Source organism: Entelurus aequoreus, linkage group LG06, assembly GCF_033978785.1.
Source record: "Entelurus aequoreus isolate RoL-2023_Sb linkage group LG06, RoL_Eaeq_v1.1, whole genome shotgun sequence".
NCBI lineage: Eukaryota > Metazoa > Chordata > Actinopteri > Syngnathiformes > Syngnathidae > Entelurus > Entelurus aequoreus.
In genome coordinates this window covers 22,360,660-22,378,241 of record NC_084736.1, presented here as the reverse complement: position 1 = coordinate 22,378,241, position 17,582 = coordinate 22,360,660, and the positions used below count along the sequence as shown (strand labels likewise).

Genomic DNA, 17,582 nt, shown 5'->3' with positions numbered 1-17,582 from the left:
GATAAGGAGGGAGTCACCTTTGTTCTGGTGGACGCTCTCCTCCCTTCTGCGCTCCAGCTCCTTGCGATCGTAGTTGAGGCGCTTGAGGCACATGATGCCGTAATGCAAGCTGACCCTGCGAGGGGCGAGAGGTTTGCCGGGTCAGTTTCCGCGCTCACCTGATGCCCTTTGACCCCCAACGCTCAAACTTCTCAACTGCGCTCACCTGTGGAAGCTGTCCACCATCTTGAGCTGTCCTCTCAGCTCCTTCTTGGTCAGATGGTCCAACATGCGGGCGTCCACCAGCGACTCCATGAAGTAGCTACGGTACTGCGGCAGGCCCAGGCTGGGCAGCCAGTCGTTGCCCACCCACTCGTGATTCATGTCGCCGTACGCCAGAATCTGGAGACAAAAGGCGGTCGTGATGGACGTCCATCTGCTCGTCTGGACTAAAGCGCCAGGGCCGATCCCTCACCTGATCCCAGCTGAACTCCTTCAGCTCCTGGATGGCGGTGAGAAGGGAAGGGGGCGGGCAGAAAGAGAGCCAGGTGGCGGGGAGCGAGGACAGCGCAGAGGACACAAAGAGGAAGAGTGTTAGTCAATTAGCTGAAACAGTGAAACAGCAACCAGAGGGACAGAACAGAAGATGCTCCACACTACAGTCTGGGCACGCACACACACACACACACACACACACACACACACACACACACACACACACACACACACACACACACACACACACACACACACACACACACACACACACACACACACACACACACACACACACACACACACACACACACACACACACACACACACACACACACACACACACACACAGAGAACCAGAGAAGGGGGGAGGAGGGACATTCATCAACTTGGTTTCCTGAGGAATCCAAATCAAAATGACAGCGCTCACCGGCAGCTTGGTTGCTGCGTTCAGGGACTCCATCTCGGCGTGGGTCATCCAAACGTTGCTGGTCGACTGCGAACACGAAAGCGACAGCGTAAGACGAGAAAAAGGCTCTCCATCTTCCAAATCCTCCAAAGGCTTGCTTTAACGTTTATGACCTTTGAAAGGGTTGTTTCGGTGCCAGCAGGAACTGAATCTTCTACTATGGAATTTACTCCAAGTCTCCGGAGGAACAAAACATGAATGCTCGTGACATTTATTGCATTTTATTCTCAACCATGTTTTATATTCTCTCTTTTACTGCTTTTGTTTCTCACAAAGTCCATATGGTCCAATAATGTGTTGCACCTGTGCTTCTTTGTTTTAGTCCTCACTTTTTTTTTTACCAAGGAATTAGTTTTTTTATGCAACCAAGCAAACAATGGACTTGTCACCAAAAAAGACTGCAAACAAAAAATAATGTCTTTGAAATGTAAAAAAATATATTTTTAAACCAAAAAAAAAATTTTGGTTGTAATTCTTAATTTTTTGTTTGCTAATTTGGTTTTTATTTAGTTACTAGTTTTTTGGTTCCAACCTTTTTTTTTGGTGGCAATTTTTTTGGGTTGGATATTGTGTTTTTTTTTGGTTACAAATCATTGTTTTGGTTGCAAATCTTTTTTTTGGTTACAACAGTAACCAAATTGTGTTCTTTGGTTACAAATGTTTTTTTTTAACAAATGGGTTTTTTTTGGTTCCAAATTACTTTTTTGGTCGCAAATCCTGTTTTTTTTTCTGGTTGCAAATTTTTTTTTTTGGTCAATCTTTTTTTGTACTTGGTACTTGTTTTTTGTGGTTACAAATCGGGTTTTTGGTCGCAAACAATTTTTTTTGTGGTTACAACTTGTTTTTGGGTTGCAAATCGGGTTTTTGGTCACAAATTGAGGTTTTTTGGTCACAAATTGAGGTTTTTTGGTCACAAATCGATTTGGTTTTATTTGGTTACACATTGTTTATTTTTTAGGTTGCAAATCGTAAATTTGTTTGGTGGCAAAAAAAATAATTCTGTGGCATACATGTGTTGTTTGTTACAAAATGTTTTGGTTGCAAATCTTTTTTGGGTTATAATAGATTTTTTTGGTTACAAATCTTTTTTTGGTTACAAATCGGTTACAAATCATGTTTTCTTTTTTACTAATCGTTTTTTTTTATTTCAAATTGTTGTTTTGGTTGCAAATAGTTTTGGGGTGTTGCAAATTTCTTTGAATTACAAAAAAAATGTTTGGTTTGCAAATTGAGGTTTACAAATCGTTATTTGGTCCTAACGTTTATTTTTTTAAGTGATTTTGGTTACACATTTTTTGGGGGGTTTGCAAATCTTTTTTTTTGTGACAAAACTATAATTTTTTTGGGCAAATTGGGTTTTTTTTGGTTAGAAATCTTTTTTGGTTGCAACTGTAGTTTTTGGTTATTTTTGTTGCAAATTTTTTTGCGTTATAATTTTAGTTTAGTTATAAATAATTGTTGTTGTTACTAATCTTTATTCTGGTTGCAATTTTTTTTCAATTTTTTGGGTTACAAAACGTTTTTTGGTCGCAAATCTTTTTTGGGGGGCGGTTGCAAATGGTTTTTTTGGTTCCGAATTGGTTTTTTTTGGTTGCAATTTTTTTCCCATCACTAATCGTTTTCCTGGTTGCAAATTGTTTTTTGGTCCAAATAGTTTTTTTTGGGTTTGCAACTTCTTTTTTGGTTGCAAATTTTTTTCCCGCAATTACTTTTTTTTTGTGGTTCCAACTTGTTTTTTTTAATTGCCTATCCATTTTTTGTGGCCACCAATCGTGTTTTTTTGGTCGCAAATCGATTTGTTTTTTCAAGGTTCCAAATTTTTTTTTGGTTAAATAATTGCTTTTCATAGTCGCAAATTGTGTTTTTTTAATTTATTGATTGATTTTTTATATTTTTATCACTAATCGTTTTTCTGGTTGCAAATCGGTTTCTTTGTGGTCGAAATTGTTTTTTCGCAGTTGAAACATATTTTTTGTGGCTACAACTTGTTTTTTGGTTGCAAATCCTTTTTTTTGTCACAAATTGATTTGTTACTTTTTGGGGTTACAAATCGTTTTTTGGGTTACAAAATAAGTTGAGTTGTAACCAAAAAAAAGGATTTGTAAACAAAAAATGTTTTGCAATGCATTTTTCAATATTTTAGTTTGTTTGCTGACAAAGACACACATTTCCCCCCATATATTAGCAGTCACATATGGATGGACGGATGAAGAACCAGAGAGAGCGGAAATAGAGGAGCTGCTGATCCCACATGTGAAACAGTTGTAAACTGAAGCTTCTAGAAGAAGGAGTCTCACGGAGCGAGTGCTGGCAGGGGCTGACGGGCTGGTGAGGGACACCATCTCCTGGATGGCCAGGCGTAGTTTGAGGCGGTGCAGCGGGTTGCTGATGCCGATCTCACGCTGGATCTCCGTGTCGGACAGGTTGGCCATGATGGCGCCGCTCTTCACGTTGGCTCGGCAGGCCGCCACGTACCAGGCCGGCATTCCCACCCACAGCTGGAGGAGGTCATGGATAGGTCAGGTGTGGGGGAACTCTTGGAAGGGGACGTAAGGACGTACCTCCAGCCAGGACACCACAGTGGGTCCATCCCAGGACGCGAAGGGCAGACCTTGGCGACACGCTTCTTCTAAGAGCTCGTGCCTAAAAAGAGGATCAGTTTTTTCTCTTTCTTCAAATCCTCAATGAATAAAAAGCGACATACTTCTTTTTGCTGCGACGATCTTTGTCTGCTGGACCCAAAGTGCCGGTCTTGTTCAAACCCATGGGGTCTCCAGGGGCCATGTCTTCTGAAGGCGTCGATGCTGGCGGACACACAGGAAGTTGAAATGTACATTAAAAGTACATTAAAACCAGTGGAAAAACAGGAAATGGTGAAAAAAAAAGTCAGAGAATTTCATTGTGCTTACCGAGAGAAGAAGAGCCATCCCGTCCAGGCTGACCCATCCTGCCCTTCTCCTTCTTCCAAAAAAGTCGTCCGATGGAAGACTTGATGCTCTTCTTCTTGCTGGACTTGTGCAGAGAATCCTGGCTGCTGTTGGTGCTGCTGCCATCTGCTGACAGACTGGAGGAAACGCATGCAAGTCAGCGGACAGCGACCACCTTGCCTTTCAAGCAGGATTGTCCATCCGATCTGATATCAGCGGGAATCATACACACTTTTTGTATTTTTTAGTTTAATTTTATTATTTTGGAAGTGTCTTCCTGTAGTCAGGAAGTAGTCTTTGCCAATAAATTGAATGTGCCATTCTTGTCTTTTGTTGTGCCCTTAAAAGTGTTACCGCTGTAAGAATTATACTTATTACACACCAGCTGTTTGATTGTAACCTGCATCTTAGTTGTAGTTTTCATTACCAAATTTGAAGGTGGTAAAATCGGCATGTAAAATTGCTAATGCCAATTGGTAACATGTATAAGACATATCCAATGTAAATTAGCATCGAGCTAGCGTGTGAAAAACAGACTGCAAACAAAAAATAATGCATTTTAAATAAAAAAATCTTTATTTTTTGGTCGCAATTTTTAATTTTTTTTTCAGTTATCTATTGTTTTTTGCTAAAAATCGCGTTTTTCTGGTAAAACAATTTTTGGGGGGTTAAAATCATTTTTTTTGTTTTTTTGTTTACAAATTGGGGGGTTTTCGGCAGCAAAATGTTTTTTGTAGAATATCTGGGGTTTTTTTTGCTACAAATTGGGGTTTTTGGTCACAAATAATTTTTTGGGTCCAAAAGAGTTTTTTAAATTCTTTTTTTCAGTCGCAAATTGTTTGTTATTTGTTAAAAATCGTTTTTTGGTTGCAAATAATTTTTTGGGGTTATAAATAATTTCTTTGGTCACAAATTGTTTACTGGTCGCAAATATATTTTTGATTACAAATTCGGTATTTTACATTTTGTATCTCATGTAAGTTGCAAGCTTGTTGTAAGTAATTTAAAAAAAAATTGAATAATACAAATTTAAAAAGTGAATAATGTACTAATTATACACCAGCTGTTTGATTGTATCGTGCATCTCAGTTGTATTTTTCATTACCAAACTTAAAGGTGGTGAAATCGCCATGTAAAATTGCTAATGCTAATTGGCAGCATGTATCAGGCATATCCAATGTAGTAAATTAGCATCAAGCTAGTGCGTAAAAAACACAAACAAAAAAATTTTTTTTGCTACAAATCGCGTTTTTTTGGTCACAAATTGTTTATATGGTCGCAAATGGGTTTTGTTGGGTTACAAATTGTTTTTTGGTAGCAAATTATTTTTGTTTGCAAACTGGGTTTCTTGTTTGCAAATTGTTTTTTTTCTGTAACAGAACCTTTTATTGGTCGCAAATCAGTATAGTTGCATGAAATCGCATTTTTCTGGTTACAAATTATTTTTTGGTCGCAAATCAGGATTTTTTTGCTAAAAATCGCATATCTTTGGTCACAAATAGTTTTTTTGGTCGCTAATCTGAGTTTTTTTTTTTAACTACAAATAGCATTTTTGGTCACACATTGTTTTTGGGTCACGAATCTGTTTTTTGCTACAAATCACAATTTTTGGTCCGAAATCGTTTTTTTGGTTACAAACGGTATTTTTTGGTCGCAAAACGGGTTTTTTTTGTTACAAATCGTGTTTTCTTTAGTCACAAATTAATTTTTTGGTCGCAAATGTTTTTATTTGGTTACAAATTGGGGGTATTTTTGGTGGCAAATTTTGGCGGCAAATTGTTCTTTTGATTGCAAATACTTTTTTCAGTCGCATATCCAATGTTAATTAGCATCAAGGTAGGGCATTTTTTTAATGCCTTTCTTTTTTGTTGGCATTTTACAGAGAAGTTATTTTGTACCTCATGTAAGTTGCAAGCTTGTAGTAAGTAAGTAATTTTTTAAAAAGTTGGAAAAAAAAAAAAGAGTAATATAAGTTATTTTGACATACTATTGTATTATTCATATATCAGAGACGTTAGCGGAACAGACTGCTTGTATCGAAGTTCTTATATTGGACGTTTTAGAAGCAGGCCAACATAATCCAATATTTGTTTTACTTTCTTGGCTGATATCAGACCGATGTTCGATATACAACATCAGTATCGGGGCACCCCTAGTTTAAGGTCTTGGGACGTCTGAATCCGTCTTACCTGCGGAAGTCTTCCAGCATCGCCCCAGGGTGGGTGAGCGTCATCCTGTCCAGCCGCAGCGCGCGTGGCGTGGGAGGAGGCGTGGAGTCCAGGAGGGCGAGGGAGCGCTCGTCGTCTTTGTTGTTCTAAAAATGATGAGTGGCAGACCACTGCAATGTATCCCACTGGGCATCTTTCGGATCTTGTCATTACAAATGATGGTTGCCGACGCACCTGTCTGTCATTCTCGCGGGCAGGTGAGTGCGGAAGGCGAGGGGTGGAGTGTCCCGAGCTGGGCGGCGAGGGAGAGGCCAGCGTGGAGGAGGTGATGGAGGAAGGGATGAAGCCCCGCCCCGTGCCGTCCCTCCCAAGCGTGGACGGCGGCATGGGCGGACTGTCCAGAGCCACACTGCTGACTCGGCTCTCGATCTCCTCGGCTCGCAGCTCCGTGTTCTCCTTCTCCTCCTGGATGAGCCTGGGTGGTGGCGGGAAAGAGGACGTAGCGGCTAGCTTAGCTCATAGCATGGAAGCGCCTTGAAGCGGTCTCACTTGATCTCCTTGTTGATGGCCTCCAGCTGTTCCTGCAGCATGATGGCCAGCGTCTGCACGTCTGTCTGTCCGCTGGGGGACAGCAGCTCCGAGCCGAAGCGATGGTCGCCGTCGCCGTCGTCGTCGTCGTCGGAGCAGCACACGTCCACGCCGTGATCGTAGCCCGCCCCCAGCAGAGCCCCTGTATCCCAGTCGGTATACTGCACACCAATACAATAATAATAATAATACATGATGTTTAATACATAATACAATCAGAAGGTATTTCGGCCACGTTGGTGCCTAATTTTTCTTATTCTTTGTTTGTTTGGGAAAAATGTATTTGTATTTCCATGATAGGTCGCTATTCTTGGGAGCATAACCACATTTTATCAAATCTAATTTCATTCATTTATGAATACTATGGAGAGAAATTTGTCTTTTTATTCAACCAAACAAAAAAATTGATTTAAAACCCAAATATATATGTTTTTTTAAATCACAAAAATTATTTTCAAACAAAAAAAGGTGCGAATAAGGGTTTCCCGATTTTTTCACTTCTGATAAGAGCCTTGAGTATTTGGCCGATACCGATATTAATCCGATATCAGGAAGAATCATGCAAACATTTATTATTTTGTAGTGTGGAATGTTTGAGAAGGTTTGATCGAGTGAAATGAGTCAAACAGAAAAATGGTAGGTATGAAAAAACACTGAAATATTTATTGTTAGTTGTCTGGAATGGACTTATGCTGTCTTTAAGTTGAAGTGGAGTGGTGATTGTTTTGCTGACGACACTTAGCTGTCACAATAATTCATGAAGTTAAGCTCATGGTGCATTGAATGATGTGGACACGTTTGTTACTGGATACTTTCCCTTCTGCCTTGTAGAATTTGTATGTGTAAGTAATATGCAACTATAATTTTTTGATACTTCTTTATAATGACAAATGTGCTGTTTTAAAATGCAATATTGTTCAATTAGTATTACGTATGTCGAGCTTGTGTGCTTAGCTGTTGTGTGGTTGCTAGCTCCTAGTAGCCTATAGCTGAGCATGTTTACCTTTTGTGAATGACATCAGTAAACTTGAAGAAATTGTGTGCTTATTAGACGATATTTAGATGTTAACTGGCTGTCCAGCTTTCCACAAGTATTGGACATTTAATATGCATTGATATCATTTATCATTCAATACCTGTCTCCTTGCTGACATAGTAAATCATTATTTTGGTTACAAGCCTTTGTATTAGGAGTGTGAATCTTTGGGCACCTAACGATTCAATCCAATTCCGATTTCTGGGGTGGCGATTCAATTCAGAAACGATTCTCGCAATGTATTATTTGGTTTAATTAAAATGAAACCTTTTCAAAACAGGTTACAAGTTAGAAAAGCTCATTCTGGTTGCAACATATTTTTAAAAATTGATTGCAATAAAAAAATACATATATTTTAAAAAACAAACAAGATTTATTTATTTTATATATTTTTATTTATTTATTATGAACTGATTTAAAATCGGTGTGAAAAAGAATCCCAATTCGGATGCGAGTCCATCTTTGTGCGCACCCCTGCTTTTTATTGGAAGATGACGTGTCCATATATGGGTGGGAGTGCTGTCTACTTCCGCCCTCAACACTTTTGGAGGGAAAACATCAAAAACGAGGGTTGGGCACTACGGCCCAATGAAAAAGCTTCTAATATCTTGTTCAGAAGAGGCCACACCCACAAGATTGAAATTGAATCCCAGACAGAAAAAAAAGTATTTGTAACCAAAAAACTAAAACTTTTTTTGTTTTAATTTTTTTGTTTTTGTTCGGTTCCATAAAAAATATTTCTCTCAATAGAAAACAGAATTTCACGCAGATGTTTGATTGGCCTGTGTGAAGTTGGCACCCTTTAACATTGCAAATATTAAAATAACATTTGTTTGTGCTAAATTTTTTTGTGTGACTATTATAATTTTTTTATGTTATTAACATTTTATTATTCAGAACCAGCCCCACCACCTTGTCAAAATATCCCAAAAGTGTCCCATTTTTTCCTACCATTAAAGTTCTTCTTTACGAATAATAACACGTTAATAACATAGAAAATATAATAGTCGGAGAAAAAAATTGTGCACAAACAAATGGGAAAAAATTGTGGAGATTTTGACAATGTGTGATGTCACTACTCAGAAAATGTATTTTAGATTAACTTAAAATCCATAACGGCACAAACGGTAGCAAAAAGGAATGGCAGTGTTATTTTTATCTTTGCAATGATAGGGGTATCTCCACGCAGACGAGTGATCGGACGACTGGCAGAGTTCCAAGCCCACCTTTGTGGCGTCCTCGCGCACCGAGCTCCAACGGGCGCGGTGACTCCGCCTGACTCCGCCCCCGAGTGAGGAGTTACCGAAGGCATCCAGGTGAGTGGTGGAGCCCATCGGGAGAGACCCGCTCCCGTGGGAATACCGCAGCTCCAGAGCGCTGCCAGGCAGGGATCGACTGGAGAGGCGAGGGCGAGATAGGAGATAAGAGGGCTGGTTTTGGCCCGCCACCAAGTGATGAAGTCATGCGGCGTGTGTCGCGCAGCACACACACACACGCTGGGGTGTCAGGGTGGTACTATTAAACATCACGTTGTACGTTTGATGAGGTATGAAGGGGCCCCACCTGGAATAAGAGCCGCCGGGCCTCGCCCTCAGTTGGTCCAACTCCAGCTGAAGACGTTCCAGCTCCGCTATCAGCTGGTCCTGAGAGGCGGGAGAGAGAAAGGTGAACAACATAACCAGCATCAAATAATAATTAGGGAGTGAACACTCACCTTGTTTACCAGGAGATCATCCTGAAGTTTCTTCATGTTGGACAGCTCCTCAGAAAGGGCGTTCTACAAGAAAGGCGTGGTGACGAGCAGTATTTTGATCATTATTATTATTATATTTGATTTATAGAATTGTTTACAAAAAGTGTCTTAAAATGAAATGCATTAGCGCTTTGAATATTTATTTGCGTTAAACCAGGGGTGTTCAAACTGTGGCCCGCAGCTAAATTCTTGATGGACAGGAGCACATTCTAAAAATACTATCACAAAAAATGTAAATAAAAGAAACATAAAACAAAAGCATACAGAGAAAAAGTTGCAATAATCACTCGAATGACACAAAGCTGCCATGTTTTTTTCTTCAAAACTGTCATTGCTCAAAAAATATTTTTTGGGGACAATATTGCATAATTTTTTGCAATAAAAAAACAAAGTTTTCTTCGACAAAAAGGGCATAAAACAAACAAAACATTAAAAAAAAACAACAACATTAAATAATAACAACAACTTAGAATCTAGATCTGAAGTTGATCTAGAGCAGTGGTTCTTAACCTTGTTGGAGGTACCGAACCCCACCAGTTTCATTTGCGCATTTAGTGAAAAAAAAAAAAAAAATTCTAATTCAAGACAAAGTTATGTTTTTGGTAACACTTTAGTATGGGGAACATATTCTAAGTAACAAAAACTTAACAAAAATTTAGAGTTTTTTGGACACTAAGAGAACATTTGAGTATCTAATAATAGAAAAGCGCGATATAAAATCTAATCCATTATTATATTCTAAGTAACAAAGGGTTAGGGTTATAATAAGGCCATGCCGAATAAGGCATTAATAAGTACTTAATAATGACTAGTTAAGAGCCAATATGTTACTAATTTGCATGTTAATAAGCAACTAATTAATGGTGAATATGTTCTACATACTAAAGTGTTACCATGTTTTATTACTGGTGCACAAAATGAACCGTGCCATGAACATCACCTTGTTCAAAGAACAAAACGAACACAGTGCATAAACTCACAACAAATTACACACCTGCAAATCAGTGTGACTTCTGCTGTTGCCGTATCCGTAATACGCCGATAGGGAGGAGTTTTTATTTACACGATGAGTCGGTTGTGTCTTGACCTCCGCCGAACCCCTGAGCCCGACTCACCGAACCCCTAGGGTTCGATCGAACCCAGGTTAAGAACCACAGATCTAGAGACTTAAGTGTTAGAAGTAAAATGAAAAAAAAAATGCATGACATATTTTTAACACTTTTATGAGTGGGACCCTTTTGGATGTCCAAAAATTTTAGTGGGATTTTTTTTTTTAAGTGTCATTGTTCAAAAAACAACAATGGATTCAAATCAATTGTGTTATGAATGATGGACCTTTTTAGGGCTCCAATTACTTCACATCAAATAATCCACTTTGAAATATATTTTGGAGAAAATTTTGCATATTTTGTATTTTTGCCATAAAAAACAGGGTTTTCCTTAATAAAAAGGGCATAAAACATAAAAAAAATTATGTATTACTTAATATCAACAGATGGACCTAAAGCTGATCTAAAGATGTAAGCGGTGAATAATAATAATGGGAAAATAAATAAATAAATATATATATATATATATATATATATATATATATATATAAATATATATATATATATACACACACATATATATATATATATATATATATATATATATATATATATATATATATATATATATATATATATATATATATATATATATATATATATATATACACACACATATATATACACACACATATATATGTCAGCGAGCGCCTGGTGGCCGGGCTTGCCACGGAGCCCGGCCGGGCACAGCCCGAAGAAGCTACGTGGACACGCCATCTTCTCTGCCACGTGGGCCCACCACCCGCGGTCGGAACCAGTGGGGTCGGGTGCGCTGCCAAGTGGATGGCGGTGAAAGTGGAGGCTCCGGACGGACCAATTCGGGGCAGCAGAGGCTGACTTTCGGGACGTGGAACGTCTCTACGCTGGTGGGGAAGGAGCCTGAGCTGGTGCGAGAGGTGGAGCGCTACCGGTTGGATCTGGTGGGGCTTACCTCTACGCATAGCAAGGGCTCTGAAACCACACTCCTGGACAAGGGATGGACCTTGTTCACTTCTGGAGTTGCTCAGGGTGTGAGGGCACAGGCGGGTGTGGGGATACTCACGAGTCCCCGGCTGAGTGCCTGTACGTTGGAGTTCACCCCAGTGGACAAGAGGGTCGCCTCCCTTCGCCTTAGGGTTGGAGGGGGGAAAACTCTGACTGTTGTTTGTGCATACGCACCAAACAGGAGTTCAGAGTATTCAGCCTTCTTGGATACCTTGCATGGGGTCCTGTATGGGGCGCCGGCAGGGGATTCCATAGTCTTGCTGGGGGACTTCAACGCGCACGTGGGCAATGACAGTGATACTTGGACTGGCGTGATTGGGAGGAACGGTCTCCCTGATCTGAACCTGAGTGGTGGATTGTTATTGGACTTCTGTGCTAGTCACGGACTTGCGATAACAAACACCATGTTCAAGCATAAGGATGCTCATAGGTGTACCTGGTACCAGAGCACCCTAGGCCAAAGATCAATGATCGATTTTGTAATCGTATCAGCTGATCTGAGGCCGTATGTTTTGGACACTCGGGTGAAGAGAGGGGCTGAACTGTCAACTGATCACCATCTGGTGGTGAGTTGGGTTAGATGGCGGGGGAAACCTCTGGACAGACCTGGCAAACCCAAGCGTGTAGTGCGGGTGAACTGGGAACGTTTGGAGGAGTCCTCTGTCCGGAAGGACTTCAACTCACACCTCCGGCGGGACTTCTCTGCCATCCCTGTGGAGGTTGGGGACATTGAACAGGAATGGGCAATGTTCAAAGCCTCTATTGCTAAAGCTGCAGATGCGAGCTGTGGCCAGAAGGTCTTAGGTGCCTCAAGGGGCGGTAACCCTCGAACACCCTGGTGGACAGTGGTGGTCAGGGAAGCCGTCCGACTGAAGAAGGAGTCCTACCGGGGTATGTTATCCCGGGGGACTCCGGAGGCAGTTGCAAGGTACCGGCGGGCCCGAAGGGCAGCGGCCGTGGCTGTGGACGAGGCTAAGCAGAGGGTGTGGGAGCAGTTCGGGGAATCCATGGAGAAGGACTATCAGGCGGCACCAAAGCTGTTCTGGAAGACCATACGGCACCTCAGGAGGGGGAAGCAGGGAACCATCCAAGCTGTGTACGGCAAGGATGGGACTTTGCTGACTTCAAGTGAGGAAGTCGTGGGGCGTTGGAAAGAGCACTTTGAGGAACTCCTGAACCCAAATACATCAGACACACCCTCCCTGATAGGAGCAGGGCCTGAGGATGATGGGGGATCGACGTTGATCTCTCGGACTGAAGTCACTGAGGTAGTTAGACAACTCCACAGTGGCAAAGCTCCGGGGGTTGACGAGATCCGTCCAGAAATGCTGAAGGCTCTGGGTGTTGATGGGCTGTCTTGGTTGATACGCCTTTTCAACATTGCGTGGAAGTCTGGGACAGTGCCGAGGGAGTGGCAGACTGGGGTGGTGGTTCCCCTTTTCAAAAAGGGGGACCAGAGGGTGTGTGCTAATTACAGGGGTATCACACTACTCAGCCTCCCTGGGAAAGTTTACGCCAAGGTACTGGAAAGGAGGGTCCGGCCGATAGTCGAACCTCAGATTCAAGAGGAGCAATGTGGATTCCGTCCTGGTCGTGGAACAACTGACCAACTCTTTACGCTTGCGGGAATCCTGGAGAGGGCCTGGGAGTATGCCTATCCAGTCTACATGTGTTTTGTGGATTTGGAGAAGGCGTATGACCGCGTCCCTCGGGAGATCTTGTGGGAGGTGCTGAGGGAGTACGGAGTGAGGGGAACCCTGTTGAGGGCCATCCAATCTCTGTACAACCAAAGCGAGAGTTGTGTCCGGGTGCTTGGATGTAAGTCGGATCCGTTTCCAGTGGGGGTTGGTCTCCGCCAGGGCTGCGCTCTGTCACCTATCCTGTTTGTGATTTTCATGGACAGGATTTCTAGGCGGAGTCGTGGCCATGGCGGAGAGGGTATACGTCTCGGGGGGCTAAAGGTTGCGTCACTGCTGTTTGCAGATGATGTGGTCCTGATGGCACCTTCGGTTCGTGACCTTCAGCTCTCACTGGATCGGTTCGCAGCCGAGTGTTCAGCGGCTGGAATGAGGATCAGCATCTCCAAATCTGAGGCCATGGTTCTCAGCAGGAAACCGATGGTTTGTACAGTCCGGGTAGGGGACAGGACTCTGTCCCAGGTGGAGGAGTTTAAGTATCTCGGGGTCTTGTTCACGAGTGAGGGAAAGATGGAGAAGGAAATCAGCCGGAGAATCGGAGCAGCTGGGGCAGTATTGCAGTCTCTCTGCCGCACTGTTGTGACGAAACGGGAGCTGAGCCAGAAGGCAAAGCTCTCGGTCTACCGAGCTATCTACATTCCTACTCTCACCTATGGTCATGAAGTGTGGGTAATGACCGAAAGAATAAGATCGCGGATACAAGCGGCCGAAATGAGTTTCCTCAGAAGGGTGGCTGGCATCTCCCTTAGAGATAGGGTGAGAAGTGCAGTCACCCGAGAGAGACTCGGAGTAGAGCCGCTGCTCCTTCGCTTGGAAAGGAGCCAGCTTAGGTGGTTCGGGCATCTCGTGCGGATGCCTCACGAGCGTCTCCCTAGGGAGGTCCTCGTTGCACGTCCCACTGGGAGGAGGCCCCGCGGCAGACCAAGGACCAGATGGGGGGATTACATCTCCTCTCTGGCCTGGGAACGCTTCGGGATTCCCCAGGAGGAAGTCGCAAATGTTGCTCTGGAGAGGGAAGTCTGGGGGTCTTTGCTGGAGCTGCTGTCCCCGCGACCCGATTCCGGATAAGCGGTTGAAGATGGATGGATGGACATATATATATATATATATATATATATATATATATATATATATATATATATATATATATATATATATATATATATATATATATATATATATATATATATATATATATATATATACATATATATATATATATACATATATATATATATATACATATATATATATATATATATATACACACACACATATATATACAAATATATGTATATACATATATACACATAAATATATATGTATATACATACACATATATATACATATATATGTATATAAATATACATATGTACATACATATATAATAAATGTATATGTATATACAATACATGTATATACTCTATATACACATATATGTATATATATATATATATATATATCCATATACATACATATATATATACAGCCCTTTGAGACACTTGTGATTTAGGGCTATATAAATAAACATTGATTGATTGATTGATATATATATATATATATATATATATATATATATATATATATATATATATATATATATATATATATATATATATATATATATATATATATATATATATATATATATATATATATATAAACCCCGTTTCCATATGAGTTGGGAAATTATGTTAGATGTAAATATAAACGGAATACAATGATTTGCAAATCCTTTTCAACCCATATTCAATTGAATGCACTACAAAGACAAGATATTTGATGTTCATACTTATAAACTTTTCTTTTTTTTTTTGCAAATAATAATTAACTTAGAATTTCATGGCTGCAACACGTGCCAAAGTAGTTGGGAAAGGGCATGTTCACCACTGTGTACCTTTTCAGCATTAATGGCGCCTTCACAGATGTGTAAGTTACCCATGTTTTGGGCACTAATACACCCCCATACCATCACAGATGCTGGCTTTTCAACTTTGCGCCTATAACAATCCGGATGGTTCTTTTTTCTCTTTGGTCCAGAGGACACGACGTCCACAGTTTCCAAAAACAATTTGAAATGTGGACTCGTCAGACCACAGAACACTTTTCCACTTTGTATCAGTCCATCTTAGATGACCTCAGGCCCAGTGAAGCCGACAGCGTTTCTGGGTGTTGTTGATAAACGGTTTTCGCCTTGCATAGGAGAGTTTTAACTTGCACTTACAGATGTAGCGACCAACTGTAGTTACTGACAGTGGGTTTCTGAAGTGTTCCTGAGCCCATGTGGTGATATCCTTTACACACTGATGTCGCTTGTTGATGCAGTACAGCCTGAGGAATCGAAGGTCACAGGCTTAGCTGCTTACGTGCAGTGATTTCTCCAGATTCTCTGAACCCTTCGATGATATTACGGACCGTAGATGGTGAAATCCCCAAATTCATTGCAATAGTTGGTTGAAAAAGGTTTTTCTTAAACTGTTCAACAATTGGCTCACGCATTTGTTGACAAAGTGGTGACCCTCGCCCCATCCTTGTTTGTGAATGACTGAGCATTTCATGGAATCTACTTTTATACCCAATCATGGCACCCACCTGTTCCCAATTTGCCTGTTCACCTGTGGGATGTTCCAAATAAGTGTTTGATGAGCATTCCTCAACTTTATCAGTATTTATTGCCACCTTTCCCAACTTCTTTGTCACATGTTGCTGGCATCAAATTCTAAAGTTAATGATTATTTGCACAAAAAAAAATGTTTATCAGTTTGAACATCAAATATGTTGTCTTTGTAGCATATTCAACTGAATATGGGTTGAAAATTATTTGCAAATCATTGTATTCCGTTTATATTTACATCTAACACAATTTCCCAACTCATATGGAAACAGGGTTTGTATATACACACATATATATATATATACACACACACACACACACACACACACACATACATATATATATATATATATATATATATATATATATATATATATATATATATATATATATATACACATATATATATATATATATATATATACACATATATATATATACACACACATATATATATATATATATATATATATATATATATATATATATATATATATATATATATATATATATATATATATACATACATATATATATATATACATACACCCCCATACCATCACAGATGCTGGCTTTTCAACTTTGCGCCTATAACAATCCGGATGGTTCTTTTTTCTCTTTGGTCCAGAGGACACGACGTCCACAGTTTCCAAAAACAATTTGAAATGTGGACTCGTCAGACCACAGAACACTTTTCCACTTTGTATCAGTCCATCTTAGATGACCTCAGGCCCAGTGAAGCCGACAGCGTTTCTGGGTGTTGTTGATAAACGGTTTTCGCCTTGCATAGGAGAGTTTTAACTTGCACTTACAGATGTAGCGACCAACTGTAGTTACTGACAGTGGGTTTCTGAAGTGTTCCTGAGCCCATGTGGTGATATCCTTTACACACTGATGTCGCTTGTTGATGCAGTACAGCCTGAGGAATCGAAGGTCACGGGCTTAGCTGCTTACGTGCAGTGATTTCTCCAGATTCTCTGAACCCTTCGATGATATTACGGACCGTAGATGGTGAAATCCCCAAATTCATTGCAATAGTTGGTTGAAAAAGGTTTTTCTTAAACTGTTCAACAATTGGCTCACGCATTTGTTGACAAAGTGGTGACCCTCGCCCCATCCTTGTTTGTGAATGACTGAGCATTTCATGGAATCTACTTTTATACCCAATCATGGCACCCACCTGTTCCCAATTTGCCTGTTCACCTGTGGGATGTTCCAAATAAGTGTTTGATGAGCATTCCTCAACTTTATCAGTATTTATTGCCACCTTTCCCAACTTCTTTGTCACATGTTGCTGGCATCAAATTCTAAAGTTAATGATTATTTGCACAAAAAAAAATGTTTATCAGTTTGAACATCAAATATGTTGTCTTTGTAGCATATTCAACTGAATATGGGTTGAAAATTATTTGCAAATCATTGTATTCCGTTTATATTTACATCTAACACAATTTCCCAACTCATATGGAAACAGGGTTTGTATATACACACATATATATATATATACACACACACACACACACACACACACACATACATATATATATATATATATATATATATATATATATATATATATATATATATATATATATATATACATATATATATATATATATATATACATATATATATATATATATATATATATATATATATATATATATATATATATATATATATATATATATATATATATATATATATATATATATATATATTAGGGCTGTCAAAATTATCGCGTTAACGGCGTTAATTAATTT

The 17,582-nt window shown here is 40.1% G+C and overlaps 1 protein-coding gene across 3 annotated transcripts in view; it reads right to left on the bottom strand.

Moving 5' to 3' along the window:
- Nucleotides 1-17,582, bottom strand: part of ppfia3 (PTPRF interacting protein alpha 3) — a 57,744-nt gene that overhangs the window by 17,173 nt on the left and 22,989 nt on the right. For 2 of the 3 annotated variants that reach the window (XM_062050257.1, XM_062050258.1), the window contains 14 exons: nucleotides 9,377-9,439; nucleotides 9,226-9,305; nucleotides 8,889-9,057; nucleotides 6,588-6,787; nucleotides 6,273-6,513; nucleotides 6,060-6,184; nucleotides 3,853-4,007; nucleotides 3,648-3,747; nucleotides 3,505-3,586; nucleotides 3,241-3,441; nucleotides 905-970; nucleotides 455-481; nucleotides 206-381; nucleotides 18-115 (listed from right to left, as the gene is read on the bottom strand). In XM_062050257.1, coding sequence (XP_061906241.1) covers nucleotides 18-115; nucleotides 206-381; nucleotides 455-481; nucleotides 905-970; nucleotides 3,241-3,441; nucleotides 3,505-3,586; nucleotides 3,648-3,747; nucleotides 3,853-4,007; nucleotides 6,060-6,184; nucleotides 6,273-6,513; nucleotides 6,588-6,787; nucleotides 8,889-9,057; nucleotides 9,226-9,305; nucleotides 9,377-9,439 — 1,783 coding nt within the window. The other variant, XM_062050259.1, reaches the window with a different exon arrangement.